The 27,512-nt window shown below is 45.6% G+C and overlaps 1 protein-coding gene across 1 annotated transcript in view; it reads right to left on the reverse strand.

Annotated features, from left to right (window-relative positions):
* The window catches only part of TECTA (tectorin alpha), a 70,874-nt gene that overhangs the window by 42,433 nt on the left and 929 nt on the right, over positions 1-27,512 (reverse strand). Inside the window, exons 2-9 of the mRNA XM_008578339.1 lie at positions 25,048-25,181; positions 22,046-22,333; positions 19,491-19,628; positions 18,980-19,145; positions 14,651-15,063; positions 7,872-8,442; positions 5,367-5,959; positions 3,453-4,026 (exon numbers count right to left, since the gene is read on the reverse strand). Coding sequence (XP_008576561.1) covers positions 3,453-4,026; positions 5,367-5,959; positions 7,872-8,442; positions 14,651-15,063; positions 18,980-19,145; positions 19,491-19,628; positions 22,046-22,333; positions 25,048-25,181 — 2,877 coding nt within the window. The remainder of the gene's footprint in view (positions 1-3,452; positions 4,027-5,366; positions 5,960-7,871; positions 8,443-14,650; positions 15,064-18,979; positions 19,146-19,490; positions 19,629-22,045; positions 22,334-25,047; positions 25,182-27,512) is intronic.

A 27,512-nucleotide genomic window follows, 5' to 3' on the forward strand; every position in this document is an offset into this window, starting at 1 on the left:
ATAATAGCTCTGCTCACAAGTACCAACTCAATAGTTCTGCACCGTATACTGAAAGCCAATTTTTTCTTCCTCTGGGCTAAAGGACTATCTCTACTCCCATTGACTGCAATACTGTACGGCTTTGGAGTTGAAGGCTAGTTCAGCACTGATTATATATGTCTGTATAGGGGGATTTCCACATTTGTCTCTAAATTATGAATGTTATAACACTGACTGCAGCTTTACAGTGATAGCAAATAACATGACTTATTTAAATGGCTCTTGCTTTATGACTTATTGTGTTGTCTGAAATTGTCTGGAAGTCTGGAACATACAGACGTGGAGTAATAAAACTTCCCCCCAGCCCGTGAAATTACTTAATTGGACAGCCTGGCTCTGCCACCAGGAGGGCTGGTTAAAAATATCTGGACACAGAAGCAGTGGTTGTCTCTCTATAGGTACAAAGAAGATTGTGTTCCTGATATGCAGCTGTTGCCCAATCCAGTCCCCACTCTGCGAGATCCCAACGAGGTTAACCCCTTAGTACCCGGAGGCTTGATGAACCAAGTGTGCATGCTCCAGTCCCTCTCACCAGACCCACGTGCACAAGGTCTAGGGGAGGTATCTTGGGGATGTCTCAAGTGCGAGCCCTGGCCCTCCACCCAAGGAAGCCATGTTGCCCACATCCTTCTCTAAAAAAGGCACTTGCAAGAGCTTCCTCCTGCTCTGCTGGCCCACATGAGGCAGGACAAGAAGATCTTCTCAGCAGCCATTATACTCAGGAAAAGAAGGAACATCACCATCACGCTGCGCTAACTTGGCATGCACAATGCTACAAAACCGTGCTCTATGCAGTACAAAAGCAATCCAGAAACACACTCTGCCAGGAGGAATTATTAGTCTAAAGAGATGGCACTGACATGACCTGGTAAACCAGATTTGGTATGGGGGAGACTTGGTCATCGCATACCGTGAATGAAATACAACTAGAAATCTGGGTGTGGGCGCAGGGACAGAAGTTGCGGTAGATAAGATGGAGATGGGACAAGAGAGGATGGTGGCACGTGGATTAAAAAGAAGGCTCTGGGAAAGAATTATAAGGTCCCACTAGATGTACTGGTCAATGGAAACCATGGAGGCTCTCAAGCTGTAGGTGACTTTATGAAAAGAGCATGCTCCCAGAATTCTTGCTTTGGGATTCATACCATCTGCTATTAGTCCCTCCAAGGATGGAAGAAGCCACCCTCCTCTGAGATGACAGCCACCAAATCCTCCATGTGCTCCTTAGACTTCCCAAGCTTAGAAATCCGAGACCAAGTATGTGTATGTGTGCATGTGTGCATACGTGTGGGGAGGTGTATGTGTGAGTGTATGCGTGTATATGTGTGTTAATTCTTAGCTCTGTTGAAAGGGCCTAAAAGCATGGAAAAGACACCCAGAAAGCAATGGGTACACCTTACCCAGATGTTGGTTTCTGATAACATCTCCCACCAAAAGGAATCAGGGCTTCTTGGAGTAATGGCGAGTTCCAGTCTGGGGCAGGAAGGTTAAGAGATAAGTGTGGAGCATCTCATTATGCCAGAAAATAAGAAAGTGCTCCAAAAAATGACAGAGGCAAGCCAAAAGGACACAGGAGCCAGCTTGAAGGGGCTCCTACAGGCCTCATCTGGAACAATTTTAACACCAAAAATAGTTAATAAATGTAATAGGAAATACAAACCATCAAAAAAATTGGAATCAATGTCCATATTGATGAGATGATAAACAGGTAGGTAGATGGATCAATAGGCAGAGAGAGAGAAGGGAGAGATCTTGCTCACAGTAGGATGACAACTGCTGACTGGTAAAAGCAGAGAGAGTGCTGGAGCTGGGCACTGACAGTTTGGAATCATCACGCTAAAGATTGATACAGCAAAGATCAACAGTGGGCACTAAATCAAGAAGGGAGATTTTGAGGAAGCACAGGAGTTTGCACGGTCTTAAAGGATCTCCCCACAGACTGCAGATTAGTTGCAAAGGAAAATACAGTGACTACACAGTTGGGACGTTCGACAACAGCTTGACCAGGGGATCAGCGTGCACATCACCAGTGAGGGAGGCTGGACGGAGCGTGGTGCCACGTGTGCTGTGATGCTGCAAGCAAACCACGCATCACCCTTGCAGGAGGTAAGTGGGGATGTGCAGCTGGAGCTCACTATGAGGCAACCTCAGACCCAATGGAGGGCCGTTCTATTTTAAAAGGGGGAGGCTGTATCTTTACAAAGGCCAGTGTCATAAAAGACAAAGAAAGTTGAAGAATTGTTCCAGATTAAAAGATGCTAAAGAGACATGACAACAAAGTGCAGCATGTGGTCCTAGGCTAGATCTGTACTGAGACCAAAAAAAGCCGTAGAGGACGCTGCTGAGTCAATTGCCAAAACTGGAACATGGATGTTAAATTACTCTATCAGGGTTAAATTTCCTAAGGTCAGTAACTATGCTGTGGTTATATAAGTGAGTGTCCTTATTCTAAGAAAACACACACTGAAGTTATCAGGGGTAAAAGGACGTGCTTTATGTGACTCAGTCTCAAATGGAGAGAGCGAGAATGAGAAAACAAATGGGACAAGGTGCTAACAATATGTTCATCTGGGTAATGGTTATACAGCTGTTCTTGCAACTTTTATGTGACTTTGAAATTATCTCAAAATAAAAAATGTTTCAAAAATTGGGGAAGAAAGGTAATGGAAGAGAAATGGATGCAGAGGATGGAATCTTAATGGCGGCGTTGGTTGTGGTTCAGGGCTGATCTTTGTGGCGGGAGAGGGATGGGTGCTGAAGTCCAGGTGAGGCAGTTCTTGCTCCAGGTGTGGGTCCTGCCCTCTCAGCCACTCCTTCTACCCTTCCCGTTACTCCTCCCTGTGGCCTCCCCGATAACCAAGGGTGTTATATGTCAGGTCTTCCCAGCAATTATTCCAGTGACTACTAGTACTGCCACTGCCCTGCTGAGAGGGGTCAGATACTCTGGGGACAAAATGAAAAACCAGCAACGTGGGACTGTCTTCATAGCTGGTGTCAAGTTTGCCCTGGGGAGCAGTATCAATCTCTACACCCTGAAAGGCACCCTGACTGATCACCTCCTATGAATGGGACCCTTCTTTGCCAAGGGAGAAGTCACCTACAGAGCCATCACAAAGATGTCTAGTCCTTTGACACAGCACCTGTACCCTCTGTTAGATAAAACTGCAAGTCAATAGGATGGCTAATTGTTCCACAAAATGAAGAATACCATTGAAGAGGTATTGTGCAATTAGATATAAATATAAGGGTGAGAAACAGTCTGGTTTGAGGTGATGGGCCTTCTGGAGGACACAGTAATTAAATCGTCCTTGAGCTCAATCCCACCTGGAAGAGAAGTTCTGAGTATGAAGGTCCAGCGTGGCATCCATTTCCCACCCCCCATGTAGCCTCCCCATAATGCAGCCCGAACTTACGGCAGAAGTCATAGGTCCGCCAGGGACCCACCTCCACATCAGCATTCTTGCAAGCGCTTGCATACCGGGCCACAGAGTCACAGAGTTCCGACTCATTGCCCCCACTCTGGCACAGGCGGAAAAGGCAGGTCCGATAGTAGGCAGTGACATTGACCACCCCATGGCACTCCAGAAAGGAGCTGTTGGAAGGGTCATTGATGATGCCGCACCTGGAGCGGCTCCGATAAAATTTGAGCAGCTCTGAGTCATTGTTGCAGGCCTTCAGCAGGTCCCCACACTCCCCATTGCAGATCTCCTCGAAAGTTGTCCAGCTCTCCAGGAACACTGCCAGGTTGTCCGTGCACTTGCCGTTGGGGAGGCAGAACTCATCGCTGACGTTTGCATTGAAGAAGCCACACAAGCCCCCCGTGCAATTGAAGTAAGTGGTGGACAGCCGAATGTACAAGAGTCCTACGTCTAAGTACTGCACGGTCAGCACACCCTTGGACTCCACCATAGTACTGTTTTTGTTTCGATAAATCTCCAGCTTCCCCGAAGGATGGAAAAAAGGTAATTCCACTTCCTGACCATTCAACTGAAAAACCAAATCACTATCATCAATTCCAGAGTCTCACAGATTACCCACCATTTCCCAAGCTATGGAATAAAGACATGACTCTGCCCCATGACTAGCTCTTTGAGAAATGGCCAGAAGCAGATGGTCTATGGAAACCACATAGACAAACACCAGCTGGTTTTTCATGGGTTTCTTTGTTTCTTTCTTCTGGGATTCCTGTGATTTGACCCATTTACTCTTTATTTGTGTGTGTTCTAGACCCTAAGCTAGCTCAAAACAAACAAAATTGAAATGTGAGCAAAAATGGTCTTAACTATGTGGCTTCCTCCTGCTGCCTGACATCTCCAGTTTGGTACCTTTTTGCAGACAGCTCCCCTTCCTCCCCACCTTTCTGGCTCTTTCTTTTCCCTTCAAATCTTACTTTTCCTGTGTCCCAGCCCTTTGGGGGCATATAGCAAATATCTTATAATCTAGCTGTCCATCCACTTATTTCATCTCTTACTATTCTTTTAATAAATTAATCTCTGCCAACGTGTCTATGGGAATGAAGACACAGCCTTTTCCATTTGTGGGTGTGTAATTTTATGATCTCCTTGGACACTGCTGTGTTGACTTCTGTTTTGTAAACTAGACTTCATGTGATATCACAAAATGCATGTTTAGGAGAAGGGAGATTTCCCTCTCTGAATCTCAGGTCTGCCACAATTAGCTGTGGGGCCCTCGCTTAGCCCTTTGGGATCTTCATGTGGAAATGAGGAGTTGCACTAGATGATTCCCAAGATTCCTTCTAGAACTAATGATCTATGGGCCTGGATGCCTAATGATAGACCAGGTCAGAGGGGTGGGAGGCACCACGGCAGGCACCCCTTACATTACGCCACACGGATTCCCATCTACAGGTAGGAGAGTTAGTACAGCACAAGGGTTAGGAGCACAGATTCTGGAGCCAGCCTGCCTGGGTTTGAATCACACTTCATGGCTGTGTGTCCCTGGGGAAGTTACTTACCCTTTCTGTGCCTCAGTGTTCTCATCTGAAAAAGGAAGATATATTATCTACCTCATAAGATTAAGTATGATACTGCCGATGAAGGGCTTAGAATAGTGCTTGGCACATAGTAAGCATTCTATTGGTATTTGCTATTAAGGGCAATTAGTCCCTCTCTAATTGGAGAAATTCCAGCTTCACTCCATTTTTCCACCTGGTAGAGTCTTATATGCTGCTGATCTTAGGAAAATGCTCCCATATGGGAGCCAACTCCTTCCTAGAATCCACTCATGGGCAGAAGCAGAAAGGCCAACCAGAAGAAAAGGAAAAGTTTCTTCCCTTGGCGTGACTCACAGGGCACAGGGAGTCTTACCTTGACTTCTGAAGCCCCGACTCCTCCTATCTTGACCTCCTGGTCGGCCACCAGGATCCGAAGGCCCCGGAGCCAAGCCGGCCCTGCGTCGGGTTTCTTCTTGTTGATGTCGATTTCCAAGTACTCCGGGCGCTCGGGGCAGGTCTTGAGGAGAGTGTAGGAGAACTCAGAGGGGAAGGTGTAGGCAGCACCGTCGAACGTGTGCAGCACCTGGTTCTGGCTGAGCAGGCACACGGTCTCGCGCTCAGGGAAGCAGCCCTGGTAGCCGTCCTCCACGGCGCACACCTCCCCGCTGCGGCAGGTCTTGTTGAAGCAGTAGACGTCCCCGCCCTCCTCACACAGGCACTGCACGGTGCAGTTGGCCGTGGCCCAGAAGAATTCCCCCATGGTGTAGTAGTGGCCGTCGAAGTCGCAGCCGCACTTGTGCAGCGGGACGCACTGGCTGGTGCTGAGGACGAAGCCCTCGTTGCACTCGCAGCCCTCTGTGCATGGCATGGCGCAGTTCTGCGAGGCCGTCAGGTCTGAGCAGGTGTCGGGGCAGCTGCTGGTGCACACGGAATAGTGGCTGAAGCTCGGGCACTGCACCGTGGACACTGACGCGGGGGAAAGGAAGAGAGCGTGGTAACAGCGTGAATAGACCCAAGTGCTAGACGGCCAGAATCAGACAACCACGGGGACCCAGGGAGAGAAGTCTCCTCTGGATCACCGAGCTCCTCCAGTAAGGGTCAAGCAGCCACCCATTCCAGAAGAGAGACTTGAGGTGGCATCTGTAAAAACCAGCTCAACTGCTTTGGTAGTAACTGCTGAGCAACCTGATTGGATTGTGAACTTTTACTCACTTTGATCATTGAATTTGATCATCTCGACTGTAATGAAACAGGTTGCTATCCCGACTAGACTAGACTGATTACTCAATATAGGCTTATTATTTGTTGATCTACAACCATCAGTATGTTTTAAGATCTTCAACTGACGGACATCTAAGTTGATCTGATTTTAAAGAGCATGGCCCATTCTTAAAAGGAAATAAATCCAGTTTTCAGGAGAGATGGAAAATGTAACTATTAGAGAAGTAATTTGAAAACATGAAATTTCTAACAGGGAGGTAGGCTGTAGGAATGAATTCCCTGGGATATTAAAAACAAGAAAGCACCCTATCTGCAAGGAATTTGTGTGCCTGTTCCTCCAGGAGACTGGATCAGAAGTAAATGCCTTCTGAAGGCCCTGCTTGCCTTAGAAACCTTCAATTCTTATTTTAAGAACATCTGAGTCTATATCAATGTTTGAGTCTGGTTGAATCCAACAGACAGGGGCTCAAGGGACTAGTAAACTAGCTCTCTGAATTAAATATAATTCATTTCACTAAAATGAGAGAGAGAGAGGAGAGAGAAATGTTGAAGATGGGAAAGTAGTACCATCACTAGAAAAATATATAGCCATTATAGGTAAAAATTTAGTTAGGTAATTTGGATGCTCTTGGATTGTACAAGGATCAGGAGCTGTATTCAGTCTCAACTCAAATCATGATATGGCTGTTCTGGGCTTCATAGAGGCTGGTCAGTCACATAGCAAGAAATACACTGTCGCTTAGTAGTTTGACCAATACTCTAAGAATTGAATCTGATACATGATGATTTATATGAATTCAACCTATAATGATAAGAAGAAATCTCTCTCTGGCTTTGGATCTTAAAGGAACTTTAAAATCTTTTCACCTCCATACCATTCTCAAATGCATGGATTACAATTTTCTTAACAAAATTCTTTTGTTTGCTTTAAAATTTTACAGAACTAGGAAAAGAAAAAAAGATTTAAGTGGGATAGAAGGAAAAAATAGTAAGACAGCTAAATGGTACAAAATGCTTAATCCAAAAGTATAATTCAAAATAGCCTGGATTTCCCCAAAAGCTGGGACTTTTCCTAATTACACTCAGCATTTCAGAAAAAGGGCTTCATTACTTGTGGACTGTACTCCCTATCTGCAGCCCTTTCTCTGACCAGCAGCAGCAGGTCAGCTGAAATGCTCCAGAGCAAAGGACACAGACCCTAAAGGGACTCAATGTAGAGAAGAAAGAGCCAAGGATCAGCTGTCGCAGGTTCCATTTGGGAGGTGAACTACTTTCCCAAAGCCTGGTATTGCTGACCGAGGCCAGAGGCTGCAGTTATGCCACAGCCACAAAGGCAGCCACCTCCGCCTCTGGAAAGCCCACCTCCTCGCTTAGCTCTGGGGCTGCCATCCCCTGCTACAGGGCCTTCCTCTGGCCAAATGCTTTCTGCTATACATTCCGTGTTTCCAGACCATTTATTTTCATCAGTGGGTTCATGTTAACTGGCTATGATATTGGGTGGGGGGGAAGCAAGGATCCTTCCACAGTTCGCTCTTTATAATTTGTGATATTTCAACCTTACCCTCATTCTTAACAAGGACATCGGGAGGAGCCCCGAAGCCCTAACCCTGTCCCCTGCACAAGAGAGGCCTTTCATCGGGATGGGATGCCAGCTTACCACACCCAGTCTGGATTCGCCAGTCTCCAATTGGAACACCCAGGGCTTGGCACGCAAGGGCGTAGGCCTGGATGGCTTGGCAGAGGAGTGTGCCATTGTCCCGCACACTGCACAGGTCGTACACGCAGCTGTGCACAAAGGCCGTGGGGTCCAAGACAGTGCCACACTCCCACAGGGGGCCGTCGGTCTTATTAAGGAAGCCACAGTAGTCAGAGCCAAAGTAGAGGGCTTCGGTGGCAGCATCACACTGGGTGCAGTTGTCCACGCAGCCGGAGTCGCACTTCCAGTCGGCGTGGTAGACACGCCAGCTCTCTCCCAGATCCAGGACAGACATGGCTGGCCTGCCATCGGGGCGGAGGAAGTCATCCAGAGGGTTTTTATTGTAGTTTCCGCAGAGGCCGCACGTGGAGTTTATATAGGAGCCTGGGATGGAAATGGAGGCGTAGTGCTGGCCATCAAACGTCACTAAGAGCCCAAAATCTGTTTCCACAGCAGTAGACATGCCACTCTGGTAGATTTTCACTGCCCCCAAGTCTAAGGTGACGGGCAAAGAAGTCACTAGGTCATTAACCTGCCAACAACAGTAATGGTAAAAGGCAGGTAAGCAGGTGCCCCATGCAATGGGTTCCAGCAGAGGTCAGGAAGGAAGGCAAAGCAACTCAGAGTTCCAGAAAGAATGGCCACCCAAAATGTCCGGGCTCCAGTGGGCTTACCTCTTATGAAGGTAAAGGCCTGGGGATGGTTCTAGAGAATGGGCTGGTTGTGGCCAGCCCAAGCACTGTGCATTTGAGCTGTGATAGCCAAGGCATTTCTAGTGCCACTGTAGACTCTTCTGGGGATCAGGTGGCTGTCAACCCTTCTTGGCCAGCTCTAGGCTAGATTCAGGCCTTTTCTTGAAAGACTAGTCACCTCGCTTTTCCTCTCTGTGCCTCTAAATATCCATTCTTTAAGCTTAAGTCACATAAGAGAGTACTTCAAAAAGTTTATGCAAAGATCTGTATTCTCTTTCAATTCTATTTTTCCACAAACTTTTTGAAGTACCCTTGTATTTTCCATGACCTGCTATTATTCCCCACTGCTCCCTCCTCCCAGCCAAAATGTGTACTCTGTCAACTGTTGGACACAATGGAGCTTTGGGGCTGCCCTGGTATTATTCTCTAAATGTTGTACCTCAGAGCTTTCTGGTATCAGAACCATGTCATCATTCCACAAAATCAACAACAAATTTGAACACCTGCTAGGTACCAAGCACTATGTCAATAGCCAAGAAATAAAGGGTTACAAAAAAAAAAAAATGACCCTGCCCCTTAAGGAGCTCTCAGTCTACTGTAAAAGAGGGACACAAAGAGATATTTACTTTATAGTATAGTGTTTTAAATATGAATCAATAGATGGTGCCATGGAAGAAGAGTAAATAAAACTTCATCCAGCCTGGGGGAGTCATACAAGGTTTTTAGAGGCTGTTAAGTCTGACCTAGGTCTTTAAAAATAAATAGAAGTGGCAAAAAAAAAAAAGAGTGGAGGGTGAAGGAGTCCAGGACAGGAGAAGAAAGGCAGGGGGCTCAGAGACAGCTGTGTGGCATTGGGGGGCAGTCGTTGGGTGTTACTGAACTGCAGAGGGAAGGAGTGGCCAGAGACGAAGCTGGAGACACAGGCAAGGTCCATTCATTCTGCAAATATCTATTTAGGCCTTTGTGTGTGTCAAGCACCATTTTAAGATTTGGGGATTAGTAACAAGTAAAATGGACAAAAATCATGGAACTTATGGAACTTATGCCTCATGCAACTTATACTGTAGGAAGATCAACAACAAGCAAAATAAATGAATCAAATAATTATGTCGGATAAGTGTTATGCAGAAAAATAAAGCAGGGGATATGGGTCAAAAGTGCTAAAGAAGAGGGTTTCTAATTTTAAGTGGGATGGTCAGGGCAGATCCCCCTGGGAAGAGGACATTTGAGATGAGGAAGCAAGTCATGCTGTTCTCCAGGGTAAGCATGGCTCATGAGGAGGGAGCAGCAGGCCCTAAGATGGGAACGTGCCTGGTGCTCCCAGGACCATGGGGCCAGTGTGGCTGGAGCAGAGAGGGCAGGAGAAAGCAGAATTAGATGAAGTCAGAGAGAGCAGCGGCCAGAGCAAGTAGGGCCTGTCAGCCATTGTAAAGACTCTGGCTCTGACTCTGAGCGAGACAGAGAGGCAAGGTGATGTTTAGAGCAAAGAATAGACACCACCTGACTTCTGCCTGAAAAGAATTGCTCTGGCTTCTGTGTTGAGGGCAGACCTTGGAGGGCCTTTTAAGCTATGTTAAAACAAAACAAAAGAAAACTTGGCTTTCTATTCAGTAGGGAGAGCCCCTGAGTGGTTTTAAGCAAGGGAATGACATAGTAGGATTTGCATTTTAGGACATCCATTCTGACCAGCATGAAGGACCTATTAAGGTAAGTCAGGACTAAAAGCAGAGCCACGAGAGAGACAACTACTGAAGAGCCCAGGGCGACCATGAGATTGAGGGCCTAAACTAGACACAGACATGAAGAGTGGGAGGGGGGATGAGCTTATGGAGCACACTCAGCTGGACTTGGTGGCTTTTGCGGTGAGAAATGAGAAATGGTGGCAGAATCAAGAGTGAGTTCCAGGTATTTAGCTCACATGAGTAGGTGACTTGATAAGCTTCCAACAGAGAGAATTTATCCTCCTTTTCACAGTTACCATGCCTAGCACCTATAGACATTCACATTTATGAGCTAGGATGGAATGACTTAGTCCTAGAACGGTTCTCAGTGGGCTTGACTGTAAGTGCACATAAACTTTCCAGGCTGCTCCAGACCCATACTGGTTTTTGGCACATGGGAAGGTCAAGGGTCTTACCTGTGACCATTGTTGCTACTTTCTGAGTTGTCTTTGAGATGAGGCAATAGACTGCTCCCAAGATTTACCATGGCAGATGCCACATGCAACTCTCTGTCTCTAGAGATTAGTAGTTGGCCCTCACCAGAATTGCCCTTAATGGTCCATTCATGGCAATGTACGCTTTTGCTAGCATACATTTCCAAACTCTTCTACCCTCTATCCATTACCTAGCTCCAACGCCACTACCACATTTTTAGGTATTTGTTACAGCAGCACCCCACTCCTGGTACCAATCTCTGTCTTAGTCTGCTGGGACTGCTAGAATGAAATACATTAACTGCCTAACTTATAAAAACTTAAATTTATTTCTATAGTTCTTGAGGATGGAAAGTCCAAGATCAAAGTGACAGCAGATTTGGCGTCTGGTAAGGGCCAACTTTCTGGTTCACTGATGGCACCTTCTTGCTGTGTCCTCACATTGTGGAAGGAGCAAGGGAGCTCTCTGGGGTTCCATTTATAAGGGCACTAATCCCATTCATGAGGCTTCCAGTCTCATGACCTAATCACCTCCCCAAGCCCCACTTTATAGTACCATCACCTTGGGAGTTAGTATTTCAGCATATGAATTTTGGGGAGACACAAAACATTCAGATCATAGCAATGGGGAAAGGGGACAAGAAAGACAGGCTTGAGAAATAAACCATCCTGCAGAGAGGTAGAAGCAGAAAGAAAAACCAAGGAGTTGATTAATTTATCCTCATCCCCCTAGATAGACAGCTAGCCAGCAAGAGTGAGAAAAGTCACATTACAAGGAAGATCAGCTAGCAAGGGAAATTTTCCATAAGGCTGGTATAATTTTAAATGCCAAATACATCAATTACTGCATGCTCTCCTCTACTTTTGCTAAAGCTCCTACTAACAAGGGGCATGTCTTGTGTGTTTCAAAGCAAAAGCTGTGGGGCAGGCTGGCTCTGCATATTGCAACAGTTCCCCTGGTTTCCCTGCATCTGTGCTTGTCCCACTCAGATTGACCTTACACCTGGGTTGTCCAGAGGTGCCAGTAATAAATATGCCACTTGATACCTCTTTTCCTGGCAATAAGTGTTCACTGCACTCCTTTCACTCCCACCACAAGTTATAGAGCCATCATGCATGTGTCCATGGTGCTCAGAGCAGGAGCTCCTGCAGAAGCCTTACCCCAATGCATGATTTCTTGTTTCACTCCTCCAGTCCCAGTCCTCCACCCTTGATTAGCCAACAGTTGATGAACCTCATCTCTTTGCTTTCCCTTCTCCCTGTGTTCTAGCCATTTCTCTCTTCAACAGTGTCTCTCCCAGGATGTGGGCAGGTGCGAGGTGAGGAGAGAGAAGTAGAATCATAGAGACAGGCATTTCAGGGGAAATGGCAACATGCAACCAGCATGTACCGAATGCCTACTGTGTACCAGGCTTTGTACTTTGTACTAAACATTGCACATGTGGCTATTGCATTCTCATGAAAGCTTTAGAAGGTCCTTATCATCTTCCCTTTTTACAGACGAGGAAATTGAGGGTCAGGGCTGGCATGACTTGCAGGTGACAGGGCCTGCCTCCCGCGGTTGGGCTCCAAAGCTGTGTCCTCTCCACTGCTCCCTGCTGCCTCTATCCCAGCACTGAGTAGATCCAGCCAAATCCTGCTGTAGCCCAGGTGCCCTGACTCCTAAACACCACTACCCCCATTTGACAGATGAAGCAAAGGAAGCCCAAAAAGGCCACTCTGTGAGCAGCGGTGGCACAGGGATTTGAACAGGTCCCACCCCAGCATCGGAGCTCTTCATTACCATGTGCTAGTTGGGCTAGGCACCCTTCCACTGGAGTACCCTAAACTCTGGAGTTCAGAAATATAAAAACTAATAATCAATAGCTAGAAAGGAATGTTTATTATATATGGACTTTTAGTTATGCTGGCTTTCTTTGGCTGCCATTAGCACATATAACCCTAAATTGTTTATTTTGTTATTTGAGGACAGTTTCATGGATTCAATGGGGGGGAAATCCATACACAGAGCCCAGTTCCTAACCCCAGCATATGGAGACAGGGTGGGAGAAAGGGGGACTATAGTTTGGAAGAGCAGATCTTAGAGTGGCCATTCCTGGCCTTGCACAGCGTAGCTGAAGAAGTCAGCTGCCTTCCAGGCATCTTGGGCTCCATTCTGCCACTCAGCCCTCTCTCTGCCTGTCCCCACATCACCCTGGGTTGGGGCTCTGCCATTTATCCAGCCACTCTCCCCAGCAGAGCAGGTGTATTCAGAGAACTTGAAAACCATTTGGCAAAAGGAAAAGGAATCCATTGTTAGCTTGCAGTTGGAGTCACAGAACCTTTTCTTCCAGAAATATTTACATTCACATCCACATCTCCCTGTTGCTACAGAAAATTGAGGAATCCATGCCCTACGCTTGGACGATGGAAGAGAGCCACACAAAATTAGCAGAGCTGCTTGGCCTGAAAGAAATGACGGTGTCCCTTTCCTCTAAAAAAAATTCTGTGAGCAAAAAAGAATTTTAATCAAAATGGAAAGTAGGAATAAAGCATGAAGCTTTCTTTTTCAACTACTGATATCATACATATCACCCCCACAATGCAGCAAGTAGGGAAAAGCTAGTGAAAAATTTTCTAGTTTGAAATGCTAACATCTATCTACAAGGATAAGTATAGTGCTCAACAGCACAATATAAATTTAAAAGGCAAAAATGCCAAATTTCCATACCCAAACTCTTAGCTTTGATTTGACAGACAGAGCTGCCCCTAGAGAGACTAACCAAATAGCAAGAAAACTGGCATTTCAACCACAGTAATAGCTCACTTTCCTAATTATGAGACTGATAAGCTGCACAGACCTAGAAAGGACAGAGCCAGAAAAAGTGAAATTAGTTCCTCGGTCCTGCATTTTGCGGGACATGCTCCATCAATTAAAACTACAACACATTTTTTTTTTTAAAGAAAGGAATCCCTGCATTGGCATCAGTTCTGGTTTGTAATCTCTGTAACGACTTCCATGCATGGAGATTAAGGACTGCATGGGGTTGCAGCATCAATCCCTGTGGTCTTGGTTATTACTGCTTGAATAAATACATGGTTGCAACAAGGTCTTCATTAACATTATGAAAATCAGGGCCTCCACAAATTGAGTAATTGCTAGTGGCTTTTTGCTGCTCCCTCTTTTGTCGAGGACCCTGCTTGAAATCCAGGTGGATAGTGACAGGAGTTATTTGCATATGCTAAACAGACCAGCAGAGACCCAAGCTCTTCTCTATTTTTCCAGACAATAGTGGAGGATTCTGATAGAGGGGCATTGGGCAAAGCTTTCATGAGCCCTTCCCACCTGGGCCTCACTAGGGAAGTCCAAGGCCACTCCGGGTGCCTCTGGAGACATCAGTCAATTTGGAGGTTTCTGTAAAAATCAAGCAGCAGCAGCTCTTGGACAAACAGGATGGGGGACAGGGTGGGGTGAGATTATTAATCAAAGGCTGTACTGACTTATGAGTTTGTACTTTTGTGCTTGCACCATCTCCTGAGCATGTGGCTACAACTACTGCAAGCCAGATTCACAAGAAACTAAATTTACCTCTTTCCAGTTACTTCTGAGCTGTGCACACACACACACGTGTGTGTGTGTACACCAGTGTTTATGAGGTAACTAGCAATGTAAATGTACTTTCAGTTAAAAATCAGATAGGCATGTTGAGGAGAGAGCTTAGGGTAGCTCTTGTACAAATGGAATTTTGCCTAGTAAAGCATTTTACAAGATATTTGCAAGGCAGGAGGAGCCATGCATCTCTTTGGTACTGTAGAGAGACAAACAGCAGAACCAGTAGATCTGGGAAAGGCTTCCCCAGGCTGAAGAATCTGCAGCTTCTCCATCTCCCCGAGAAGGGTGAAGAGGGTCTCACCTTAACTTTTCCATAGCTTCCTTTGGGGATGAGAATCTTGTAGCCATTCACCTCCACAGAGAGCTCCTGCACCCAGGACACAGCTGAACCCCTTCGGTGCTCGTTCTTGGCCTCCACACTGAAGAAGGGGAGTCTGGAAGTCTGCAAACACTGTCGGGCCAACAGGTAGGCACAGGAGCCTTGGAAGTGAAAGAGGAAGCCGTCGAAAGTGTGGTAGTGAGGCTCCCCAAACACCACGCACGTGCTGATCTCCACGGGGCTGCAGAAGAAGAATTTGCCTTTGGGTGTGCACACCTCGTAGGCGCTACAAGAGGCCTCCTGGCAGTAGATCTCATTGTTGAAATCCAGACAGCGGCACTTGATGGTGCAGTTCAGGTCATCCCAAAACACCTCCCCTCGCCGAAGGAACTGTCCTGGGGAATAATGACATTAGAGCCAACATTTACTGAGCACTTACCCTCTGTTCCAGGCATTGGGCTAAATGCTTTGCTTCCATTATACCATTTAATCCACACAAGAACCCTGTTAGGTAGGTTTTGTCATTCTCATTTGAAAAGCGAGGACACCAAGGCTTAAGAGAAGTGGAGTGATTCATCCAAGAGCACTCAGCAGCTCAGAGGTGAAGCCAGAGTTCCAAGCAGAGTCTGTCTGAATCCAGTCTAAGCTCCTGGCATCTCCACAGCTGGTGAGTAAACGCACATTCAGGGAAAGACACACTGTCTCAATCCAGGAGAAAGGCTATGACACTTGGGAGTCACTTCTTTCCTTTCAGGGATATGAGGAAGGGTGTTCTGAAAGAAGACCCAGTTTACATTGTTTACTTGCTATCCTGTTCATTCTCTCACTAGACAGTTGTTGGGGCCCAATATGTGGCAGAAAAGGTCAGTACCACGAATCAGGAGTCAGACACACAAGTATAAATCCCAAACTCCCTGGGAAGATTCTGGAAAGGGCTGACCACTTGCTTGGCACTTTCAAAGGCTCATAAATCCTGCAGATGCTGCTTAGGCAGAATTTACAACCATACAAGTTGTCTTTTCTCCTGCTCTATGCTCTGTCCAAATCCAGTATTCCTCTCTCTTTCTCCACTGAACAGAACTTCTTAACAAATTCTAGGTCAGGAAGACAACGATCTGGGAGAGTGGGGGTGAGGGACGGTTTTAAGGGATGTGCTAATTTTTAAAATATTCACTACTGTTTATTTGATAGACATTCAGTCTTTAAAACCATTTTCTGAAATAAATTATTTCCCCAACCAAAAAACTTTGGAATTTGCCAGTTTCTAACATCAACCTTCAATTGAAATAGAAATATCTCTGGGCTAGGGGCTGTGATCTAGTCCTTGGTTGGGGGTTGGGGACACAAGAACTGGGCAGCAGTCACAGCTCTGCAGTCAACGTCCAGCACTATTGACTCAACTTCCACGTGTCTCAGTTTTCCTAACCTATAAAATGTGGATACTGCTATTTTGTCATCCCTGCCTCATGGGGAACAGTGATGCGATTAAAGAACTGACACACGTTGGTAGGAGAAGGAACATTTGTAAACTGAGAAAGTCTGAAAAGGAAAGTATCAAAACCAAAACATTAAGCAATGTAAATAATGTCATGCACCAGGAGAAACTGTAGTTTGAAAAGGGTTGGCTAAGATTTCTCAAGTTTTCATGAAAGTGAGTATCTACTGAATAGCACAATGTTAACCCCAGCAGAAGGCATGGGTGCCTCAGTGACAGTCCTTTTCTGTATCTATCCAACAGGGACAGTTATGTCTCAACAGACAATTATGTTTTATACCAATTGAGAGTAGGGCCCCAAAATGAGATAATAGATTTATTCACAGTTCCAGTCAATCACACGCATCAGCCCTTAAAACAGACCCTCCATCCTCAACACTCTTGGGCATTGCTTCAGGGCTGCATATATTGTAACAGCCTCCTCTCAGTACCATTTCCAGCCTCTGCTTTTTCAGGCTTCCAATAAACGAAAGGAAAATGGCTTGGAATGGAGGAGGTTTGGACCAAAAGGTAGACTCTCTGAGATAATTTTGTTTGTGAAGTGATGATATAATAAACCAGCTCTATGGAACACTTCCCCTGCTATAACCCAGGCCAAATCCCAATCTCATTAGATTGATATATGTCCTGTGGCACATAAAAATGCACAGTGGTCTGTACAAGGACATTGAATTTGTCCTGCATATGAAACCCAAACCCATAACTCAGGAGGAAAAGAATGAAGTCGAAATGGGGACTTTGTACACAGCTGGCATCTGACCAACTCCACAGCTCTGCAAGCCAATATTTTCTATTATCATAGCATTTCATTCCCAGGACCCAGGTGAGGGGCTGTCACTGGGTACCTGTGCTGCATGGCCACAGCTCATCGGCTCTGTGATGCTTGGACAAAGAAGAGGAGGCGTTTGGGTAAGAGTCTGTAACTTATCAGACCCCTAGTCCAGGCCAGAAAGGGGAGAGAGATAATGTGGTACTGGGTTCGTCTCTCTCACAGACCTTAAGTGATGCTGTATTTACACTCTGTGAGGGAGGAAGGCACAATCTCTGAAATTCTGGTGAGCTTTGGAAGGAAATCTATCCAGTTTAATAGCAGCTTAGCTCCAAAACATTTCTATACAGTTTAACAGTGGCTTAGCTCCAAAACATTTCTATCCAGTTTAATAGTGGCTTAGCTCCAAAACATTTCTGAACATGGGGGATTTTACAGAGTCCACAGAGGCAAGGAAACCCAGGCAGGCCATCTTCACCCATGATCTTTTCTCAGAGCAAAGGCAGAGGTTCGGTCAGCCTGACCACAGCACAGGAAATGGGGGCAAATCATGTGAATATGGCTTTTTTGTGTATTAAGTTTTGGAGCTCAACTTCACCCATGATCTTTTCTCAGAGCAAAGGCAGAGGTTCGGTCAGCCTGACCACAGCACAGAAAATGGGGGCAAATCATGTGAATATGGCTTTTTTTGTGTATTAAGTTTTGGAGCTCAGCCAAGAGAGAAGCCTGAGGCCTCCTAGGGCTGCCGGCACATGCAGGCCAAGCTTTCTATCTGAGGAGGGGAAGAAACCTCCTCATCCCAATCCAGAACTCTCTTAGAGGTCTGACTCAGTTTCCCCAGGGCCTTCCTCTGTGCTTCCAGGGCACGCTGCACTCCTGTACCACAATATGTCTTAGGCTGTGTCATCATCGCTCCTGTGACTGAAGCACCTTCATCTCCAGCACCTAACACCACAGCTGGCACCTCATTGGGGTTCTCAAAATGTTATTTGGAAAGAGGCAGTGGCTGGCTGGAGAGCGGGAGGGCTGGATGGCTGGGTGGGCAGGTGGATGGCTGGTGGACGGGTGGATGGACGGAGGCATGGATGCATGATTTCCTGCTTCTGATTGCTACGGCCTCCACTCCTGGAAGCAGAAATATTAAGAAAAAATCTGTTTTCTAAATACTTTTGGACACATAAGAAGCAGGAATCTCAGAGGAAACAGGAATGTTCCTGTGAGAGTCTAGGTGCATTTTGCACCACCAAAGAGGTTTTCATGGTTCAGAGAAGGCTCTAGGCTTTGGATCCCACTGTAAAGGAAACCTACTGAGGTTCAACTACAGCTTGGACAAAGAGGCCTAAAGCCAGCTGTGATTCTCCCCAAATTCCTGCATGTTTTGCTGCTGCAGGGAGGATTTTAGAAGAAGTTACCCTGAAGACTATGCTACTCCCCGCCCCTCTTTCTTTTTTTCTAGTCATACTAGGACGTACTGGTTTACCCTCGTAGGGACTTGGTGAAGCTCCAGGTGCGCCCACTCCCAAGTTACCCTGAAGACTATGCTACTCCCCGCCCCTCTTTCTTTTTTTCTAGTCATACTAGGAGGTACTGGTTTACCCTCGTAGGGACTTGGTGAAGCTCCAGGTGCGCCCACTCCTGTGGATCTACAGAGTGCAGATGGCAAAGCAAGAGGAAGGGTGAGAAGAAAAACTTGAAAGGGGGGTGGGAATGACAACAACAACAAAAATAATGTCAGACAGGAGGGCTTCCTTCTGTCCCTCTGGCTGAGAAGTCACTCCAGATCCTGGTCCATTTTGGAGTTGTTCAGAACTGATAGCTGTGCGCACACCCCAGGCAAGGACTTCTAAAACCTCGGTGTAGCAAATGCAGGGTTGCAGCTCCTGGTGTGATGAATGTGCATGCTAAAATTACCTTGATCTCCATTACCAGCTGAGAGATGTCAAAAGGAAGGCACCAGGAACGAGTCCGCCCCCGTGGCTTAAAAGCTTGTCTGTCAATCTCAACTAAACAAACCCTGCTTTGCTATAGAGAAGAGGAAGCACTTTACCCCTGGAGGTGCAGCCATTGGCTGGGTCAATTTCCTTCCCGTCCACTTTAAATGCCCAGCGGCCTGGAACATTGACGTTTGTGGTCTCTTGGATATTCACAATCTCAGGGGTCCTTGACCCTGGGAGGCTGAAGAAATTGGTGAGGTTTCCACCATTAAAACCTGCCTGGAGCACAAAAGGAAGACAAGACTTGAGCACACACACACCACCCCCATTGGTTAACTGGCCCAGCCACCTCATTTTCACAATCCAGCACACCTGAAACCAAGAGACTCCCTTTCCTGGAGTCACTGGGGCCACCATTCCAGGGGAGACAGGCCTGCCTAGTTCATCCCACACCCAGGTGAATGTATCAAGATGGGCAAGTCTAGCCTCTTAGTCCACCTGCAAGATCAGATATGCTTCTCTAGTTAAAAGCTGTTGGCAGGATTCCCTCCAGGATGCCAAGACACACAAGCAGAGAGTGCAGTGATTTAAACACGCAGGAGGGTGGAGTAGAGAACCACCTACCTGGGCCATCACTCCACCAAGACCTGTCAGGGGGTCACCGCCACTCGCTGTCCCAGTGGTCCAGTTGATTTCATAATAATTGAACAGCGTGAATGTGTAGGAGCCATCAGACACCAGGACAGCCTGGAAGGTGTTCACCTGCAGAATAGGAAGGGATGGTCTCATGACTTGTGCTCCCAGGAGCTCCTCGCCCCAGTGGCTCCCCTTATCCTGCGCCCTCCCCACCCCCAAGCAGCTCGAAGCTCACACTCTGCCTCCTCTCTCAATTTGTTCTCGCCTCCAGTGGGAAAAGCAAGACATGTGGGATTGTGCATCTAAAAGAGAAATTGCCTGAGATAAACCCAGAGTCTGACTCAGCACCCTCATCTACGACTTGTACCAGACAGAAAATGCAGAGGCTTGGCGAAGCTTGTGATAATACGAGAGCCCTATAGATGGCAGCATGAGAATAAACTATAGCAAACAGCCATGGCAGAGCCGTGAGTTCTTTCTACTGAAATGAAGTTGCAAATAGTTTTGATCTAAGCAGGACTTGAAAGCAACGTAGCTCAAACCCCAGAAGTCACCTCAAAACCAACCAGCCATCCCAATGACATTCCAGAGGCTGGTGGCCATCTGTACACACACTCTCGCTCGCTCTCACACACTGTATACATACATATTTCTTCAGCATTTGTTTTAAGACTCTTTAGACCTGCTTTTGTAAGACCATGTTTTTCAATTCTTGAAAGCCCCTTTTTGCTCCAGAGAACTTCCAATGACACCTGGAGGAGGCAGGTTACTTCACCTCTCTGGTTTCCTCACCTTGAAAGGGGAGATATTACTTGTCAGGGAGCACTTTTGTGAGGGTTAAATAATACGCAAAAATAGCCTGTCACAGCTCTGGGCACATGGTAAGCCCTCAATAAATATTTGTTTTCCTTCCTTGAAGTAAACATGTTCCCTGCCCCTTCCTTTTCTGTTGGGCTTCCTTGAGAGATCTGTCTTTAAAAGATCTCTCAAGCCCAGTGTTCAGTTGGCCTGATGATGTGTGTTCCTGTATAGAAGGGGGATCTTCAGATAATGGGAGATGGAAGAGCCCGGGCCAGTTTCAAAGACAGGGATGAATGGACACTCTCCAGCTCTGGAGGACTGTATCATCTTTTTTCTCCAAGCAGTTCAAAGCACTTAGAAGTTACCTCATTCATTCTCATAGAAAGAGTTCTCACTTAGTTCAGAAATTTACTCCAAAGTACCAACTAGAAAGTATCTAAATTATCTTGCCATTTTTATTACCAATGGAAGCTTTTTTTTGAAAAAAAATGGTGGTCAGCATTTGATGGGCATTTCTTCTCTTTTTTTTCCCCACTGACACTAAAATTTATCGATTGCTGGCATCCTGCATTCTCACACTGTAAGATATGAGGCTTAAAGGACATAAAACATCACCCGAGGAGTCGTTAGCGACCCATAACATGACAGAGGGAAATGTATGCTTCTTTAGAGGTTATTTCTAGCCAATGCATCCACTGTTTAAACTTGTGTCTTTCTGTGCTACAGAACCTCTTAGCAATAAAGTGCTTCTTGATGCTTGGGCTAGAAGGTACTAAAACACAATGTGCCCGCTGTGTCGCAGCTAGGCATTGCAAGCCCAGCACTTTCTCACCTCTAACTCAGTAGTTTCTGTACCACCCCTAAACAATTGACTCATTACCAGGGATATTGGAAAACAGATGGAACTGGAAATAATCCTAAGAAAGCAGAGGGCAGATTTCTGAGTGTCATTGCTTACTGGAAATTAGTTGAAGATGCGTCTGCTACTTCAAAAATTTCCACTGCCAAAGTCACCCAAATACGCTGTAGGCTTTTGTGAAAACTGCATTCTGTCCCTTTATGTAGAAAGTTGATTATCTCTACGATAATGCCAGTGATAATCTTTCTTATTTGACTTTTATTTGACTGCTCACTTGGGACTTCAGAGCAGATGTTGAAACTTTATTCACGAAACGCTCTAACTGTCCACTCTAATTAACATCAAATATGAATAATTTCAGCCTTGGTCACAATAAAAAGATGTCATAACATAATAAAAATGAGCCAAGTCATTTGTGCCCAAACCTGGCACCCTATTTTTCTCTTTCTACCAGGTCCTATGGGGTTGAGAGGGGGAAGGAAATCAGCAATGGCGAAAAGCATTTGTGTCTCTGGCAAGATAGAAAAGGACCTTAGGGTTCCCAGATGGGCCCCTAATTATGTGACCTGGAACAGGTCTCAGTGCCTCAATTATTCTCCTGCAAAACAGAAATGCTACCTATTGTGAGAACATTGTTGAAGGGTTCATTTTAGACATTTGTAATGATTTAGGGGTGACACATCTGAAATACCACAGCTAACTGGACTGGTTAGCTATGATATTTCCCTCTGTTTCCTGAGAAGTGGGTGGCAAGACTCATTAATTTAACTTCAGGGAACTGACATTCCTCTGCTCTAACAATTAGATTTCTTCACAGCAGTGAAGATGGACAAGAATTAGATGGCAGGATATGAACTGGAAAGTGGAAAATTTGAATTATTACAGGTGTGGTGCTGCTGCCTCCATAAAAGGTGACTTCCTCCCATGTCACAATGAAAACCCAAGTGGCAGAGAAGGTTGCCATGTCTTTGAAGTACTTCCTGATGTCCTTGGTGGCTCTTTTCAAGATGACGGGGTCCATGGTCTCTCTGTAATAGATCTCTCCTCGAATTCCATTGTGCACATCTGCCCAAAATGGGGCAATGAAAGCTCTCCCGTCCGTCAGGGGAAAGGATTCTGGCGTGAACTGGCTCACCAGCACATTGAAGGAAACAACTCCGTTGTTATTGACCTACAAAAACGAGAGAGGTTTTGCACAGTGGATCTGAAACCAGGACAACATCAGAGTCACAAACCAAGACAGACATTCACCTAATCATAGGAAATGAAAACTTTTAAACTGACTTAGAGCCCTCAAACACTAGCTTCCATTGCTGGAACTAGGAGGCTTGTTTACTTCCAAACTCACTGGTTTGCTTTCACTTTCAATTTGTAGTCAGCTTCATTTCTTATTAATAATCAGTCTCATTTTCATGTTCTTTATCCTATCTCTATTTACAGCTGTCAAATGCTACTGGGTTGTGCATGTATGTGGGGTGGGGGTGGGGGGCTAGCCAGAGGGTAATGTGGGCAATAAGACAGATCCAGAGTCACAGATGCAAAATAAACAAGAAAAACAAACAAACATGCATGGAAGCAAAGTTAAATTAAAAATCGAGGAGCTCTACATTAAACCTTGATTCCTATTTTATGGCAAAAGAGAAGCAGCAGAGAAAAATAAATGAAATACTCCTTCACTGAACTCAGATCTCAGGATGACCATGTCCTACTCTGGAGGAGACATTTAAAAGATTTCTATTGATGTCATAACCACTTCTGTGCTCAAAACAAGGACAAGGTGAAGACCTACAGGTGCCCAATTCCATTCCAGCTCACGTAGCTTGATAGCTTCTGTGTACATCACTGCATAAAAATTGAGACATAAATACTTTACATTGTGTATGTAAATGAGTATCTTATGGTGATTTCTTTATGATTTATAAATGGCTTAGTAAGCTTATTATATTATGAAAGCTTACTGCGAATTACAAGCCAATATGTACCCTCAGCTTACACAGGACCTGTAAACAATTCAGCCTCTGCCAGCATCTGCAGCTTTATACATTGGTAAATAAACTGATTTAATCCTACGGTTTATATGGCTTTAGCAGCAGAAATGCCTATGATGGGAATAATTGCAATTCCTGGGTACAGAAAACCTGGAGATCATTTTACTGTACATCCCATTGTTTGTTATGTTCCTATTAACCAGTAACATTATGGACGTTAACAGTTACCCAGATCCCAGCAGTAAGTCATCTGTGCCTGGGCCAAGGTACCTCAGCACATTTTGGAAGCAAGGGTGTGGGTTTTGGAAAGGAAGCTGGAGACTGAGCTACAAGGACATTAAGACTCTGTTGCCTTCAAGTAATAGGGGACAACCCAGAGGCTTGAAAAAGATTGTACTACTCAGTGCTATAAACTCAGGGAACAATTTACCCTCAAGTAAGTCTGCCCCAAACTAAGGACTCTCTTTTTGCAAGACCTAGAAAGAATTCTTCAGACTCCATGTCACATAGTAAAATCGCGGAGAAAGAGGAGCTTATCTACGTATGAAGGTACTTCACAAACTATTTGAAGTACTCTCATACGTTTATTCTAGAAGCCGGGGAGACTAAGGCTTATAGAACGGGAGTCCTACACTTCTCTCTCATCATCAAAATCAGGTCAACACATTCCAAAACTTACAATTAGCTATTACAAACACAGACTATGGAGGCCCTGCTGTGAGTAGAGCATAAAAGCATTTCAGGATGCCAGAGCAATGTGTTTGCTAGGGAATAATAGGTGTAATTAAAACACACAGACGAGCGGAAGAAGCTGGCGATGACTCATGTGTTTTGATTATATTCTGTAGTTAAGATCAGTGGTTCTCAAACTTTTGTGAGCATCAGAGTCACCTGCAGGGCTTGTTAAAGCACAATTAGTGGGCTCCCCTCCCAGAGTTTCCGATTCAGTAGGTCTGGGGTGGGCCTGGGAAGTGACATTGCTAATAAGTGCCCAGGTGGTGCTGATGCTACAGGTTCAAGGACTACTGGTTAGGTCAAGGAAGAGGGAACTTTTTGCTAGTGGGAAGCAGCCTGAGCTATAAATCAAAATTTAGGGAAGGTAGAGGTCCCGGATATGGAGATGGCCAGAGGAGGAGGTGCTTAGAGTTTCATTTCTTCTTCCAGGGAAGGGCACAGGATAGGATAGGATATGGTGTAATGTCTATATGCTTCACCCAATCCTTTAAGGCCAAAGATAAAGACAGGCTCAGCTGCTCTGAACCTTCCTCTCAAGGTGCAACAGTCTCACTGGTAACAAACCCAATGATCCAAAATTAACCTGAGAGCACAGGTGCCCAGGAGAGCTCTGACAGCAAACGGTACTATTTCCTGATGCAGGTTTGGCAGTGAGAACCTCTGCATATCTACAGACCCAATGAGGGTGGTCCATTCTGAAAACCACTCTTATATAACAGTTGATTACCCCACCACTGTGCTCCAACTCTGCTCCAAATTGGTAGGAAGCCCAAGAGCAGCAGATGCCTAAAGTTTTCACACCCCCAGAAGGGAAAGAAAAATGATATTGCTCCTATTGTGGTTCATTGTATCGTTTTATCTTGTTGAGTATCAGAAATACTGTTCAGACATTGGGGCCTCTGCTTCACTTCTACGTTTAATCACCCACAAAAGCAATTTATTGCCCTGTATGCTCCTCTGCTGTGAACATTAGCCATTAAATATACCTTCGACTTTCTTAATCATAAAACCTATCAGCTCATGAAATCTCAGAACTTGTTGTCCTGGCTGCCAAAGATTCCTCTGTTTCTGGAGCTCTGGAAGAGGGTATTTAAAATGATTTTCTTAATGACAAACAAAAGAAAGGACCCCAGAGCAACAGCTGGGCTGCATCTCCACTTACATAGACAGTGCGGTAAGGAACGCCAAAGAAGAAAACCGGGATGGCCAACTTAATCTCAGATGAGCTTCCATCGTCCACCTTAGGGGTTTTGGTGTCATTCTGCCAAAATGGATACATGAGCTCCCTGGGCTGAGCTGTCAAGAGACGGTGGTTAGATAGATGGCAGCTCCCTCTTCCATTTAGCAAGCTACTTCCCTCCCACCTGCTAAAGCCAGCCTCTGTCAGTGAGGCCTGCAGGCTAAAGGCAAGTCAGACCGCCTTTTCATGCATCCCAAACCTAAGCCATACACTGTGCGTCACTGTCCGCCTCCGGGGACGGGGAGAGTGGGAGTGATATCATTTCTCCTTGGGAGAAAGCTCTTCATGCTTTATTCCTACACTTCCATGCATTTTAGAGACAGCAATGGTTGCAACTGGCTGGAAGGTTGTAAAATTACCCCTGCCTGGAGCTCTCAGGCTTATGGAGGTGGCCTCTTGGTTGGGCATGGCTTAGGGGGCTGGCTCTTAATTAGATAGCAAAGTGGAGAGAAGGTGGCGGTGGCTATGAGGCTCCCTGCAAGCTCAAGAATTCTACTATTGTGTTTATTTTCCTGAAAGGAGTCCCCTCCCTCTTGCTGCACAATTGGAGAAGATACCAGATCCCAGAAGGAAATAAACAACAGTTGGAACTGGGACAAAAGTGGGAGGAGAGGGTTTTATAGTAACCGGCCTGTGAATGAGCTTGATTGAGGACCAGCTCTAAGAGAAGCTCTCTGCCCAGCTCCTGTGCACAAAAGACAGACACGAGATCCTGCGGGGCGAGGGAGGATGGGCCCTTGAGAACTCTTTGGAGGAGAGGTGCAGGGCTCTTATTCATCCTCCTCGTCAAAGGTGACAGTCATCACACAAACACACACAGCGCCCTCCTGTGACAGTATCACCACCTCTCCCAGCAGCCCAGCTTGCTTTTCCCGAGTTTCCCATCCCAACTCTTGCAAGCTGTGGCCCAGTTTGGCAAAAGAAATGAGACAATTTCCCCAGCGTCAACATTACTGAGGATCAGGTCCACTGGCACCTATGAAATAATCTACCTTTTGGGTGTCACTTTTCTCTGTCTCTGTCCTTCCTTCTCTTGAATGAAAATAAAACAATAAAACATTACCTTTTCTTCTTTTATCCTTTTTAAAATTGTGTGTTAGTTTTAGGGGCAGTGGCAAATCCATTCTGGGCTCCCAGCCTGCCGGCCATCCGCATGCCGATGTCCCATTCTCATGTCGGCCCTTGCCTTGGGAAAGTCCCTGCTCTGCACTGATGGAGCCGATAGGCTGGCGAGCACCTGGCTAAGGACTGTCCTGCTCCTTTGGGAGCCTTTTAGTGAGCAGACAACAACCCATGTACAAGAGTATGCAGAGTGGCCAGAAAGCAGCCTGGCATTGTCAGGCAAAGCGCCAGCTCTTTAGCTCTGGAGCAGGGAGCAAGAGGAAATGTGCCTGGATGGAGGGTTAATCTCTTTCCAAGGGCTAACATCAGAACAGAGCAGGGAAAACTAGCCCAGCCATTAATGTGTATGCATTGTTCCCCAAACCCCAGAAGTTTCTGGGACTCCAACCCAGTGTTCACCTTTAGGTGGTGCTGCAGCTAATTTAATCACAGGGGCACTCAGCTGATGTGCCATATTTAATGTTTAATCAGTAGGTGAGAAAGGGTCTTCTAACATTTCTATTTATACCATTTCCAGTAACCAATTCCAAATTCCTAGAAGGTAGAAATTTTTTTTTAAAATCTCTATAATCTCTACCACAACATCATACACAGGGATTTATTAAATTTGAAGGGTAATGAACTTTCTCGAATTAATAGTAACAATTCAAGTCATGTCATGGATTTATCCTTCATGGGGAACTTTTTAGGACTCATGCTCAAGTATAAATAAGGATTGCAATTCACACTGAATTGTAATCACTTTCATGGAAAGATTAATTGGTATTTTGGGCAGCATTGGCCCATCTGCCCAGGAGAGGGAAAAGCCATCACCCCTCATAGAGGAGACAGAAAACTGTTACCAAGGAGACTGTCCCTCACGTCTCTCTGTGCTCCAAAGGTAAGGCAAGTTTGCAAGATTCTTCTCTTCATGAGTGATCCTAACTAGTTCATGATTTTGAACAAGGAAGAATGGACACTTAAAATGTTCAATTTTAAGAACACAAATAATAAGGATATCTAATATTGTGAATACTCAATAAACACTTGTGGAATGTAAAGGAGGTGCTTAATAAGAGGGAGTACGTTTAAACTACAGTAATTTCCACATCTGAAGCTGTTATTATTAAAAAATATAACTGTTAGCAGTATGGCCTATCAATAGCATCAGAATTAGTAAAAGAAAGAATATTGCTACCCATGCTTGCTCTGGGCTGAAAACCTCACAATAAGCATAACTATGTTTCCAGGATTTCTTTTTCACCAAATAAAGTGTATTTTCTTGG

This window comes from Galeopterus variegatus, unplaced genomic scaffold, assembly GCF_000696425.1.
Source record: "Galeopterus variegatus unplaced genomic scaffold, G_variegatus-3.0.2 Scaffold1665, whole genome shotgun sequence".
In the NCBI taxonomy this organism is placed as follows: domain Eukaryota; kingdom Metazoa; phylum Chordata; class Mammalia; order Dermoptera; family Cynocephalidae; genus Galeopterus; species Galeopterus variegatus.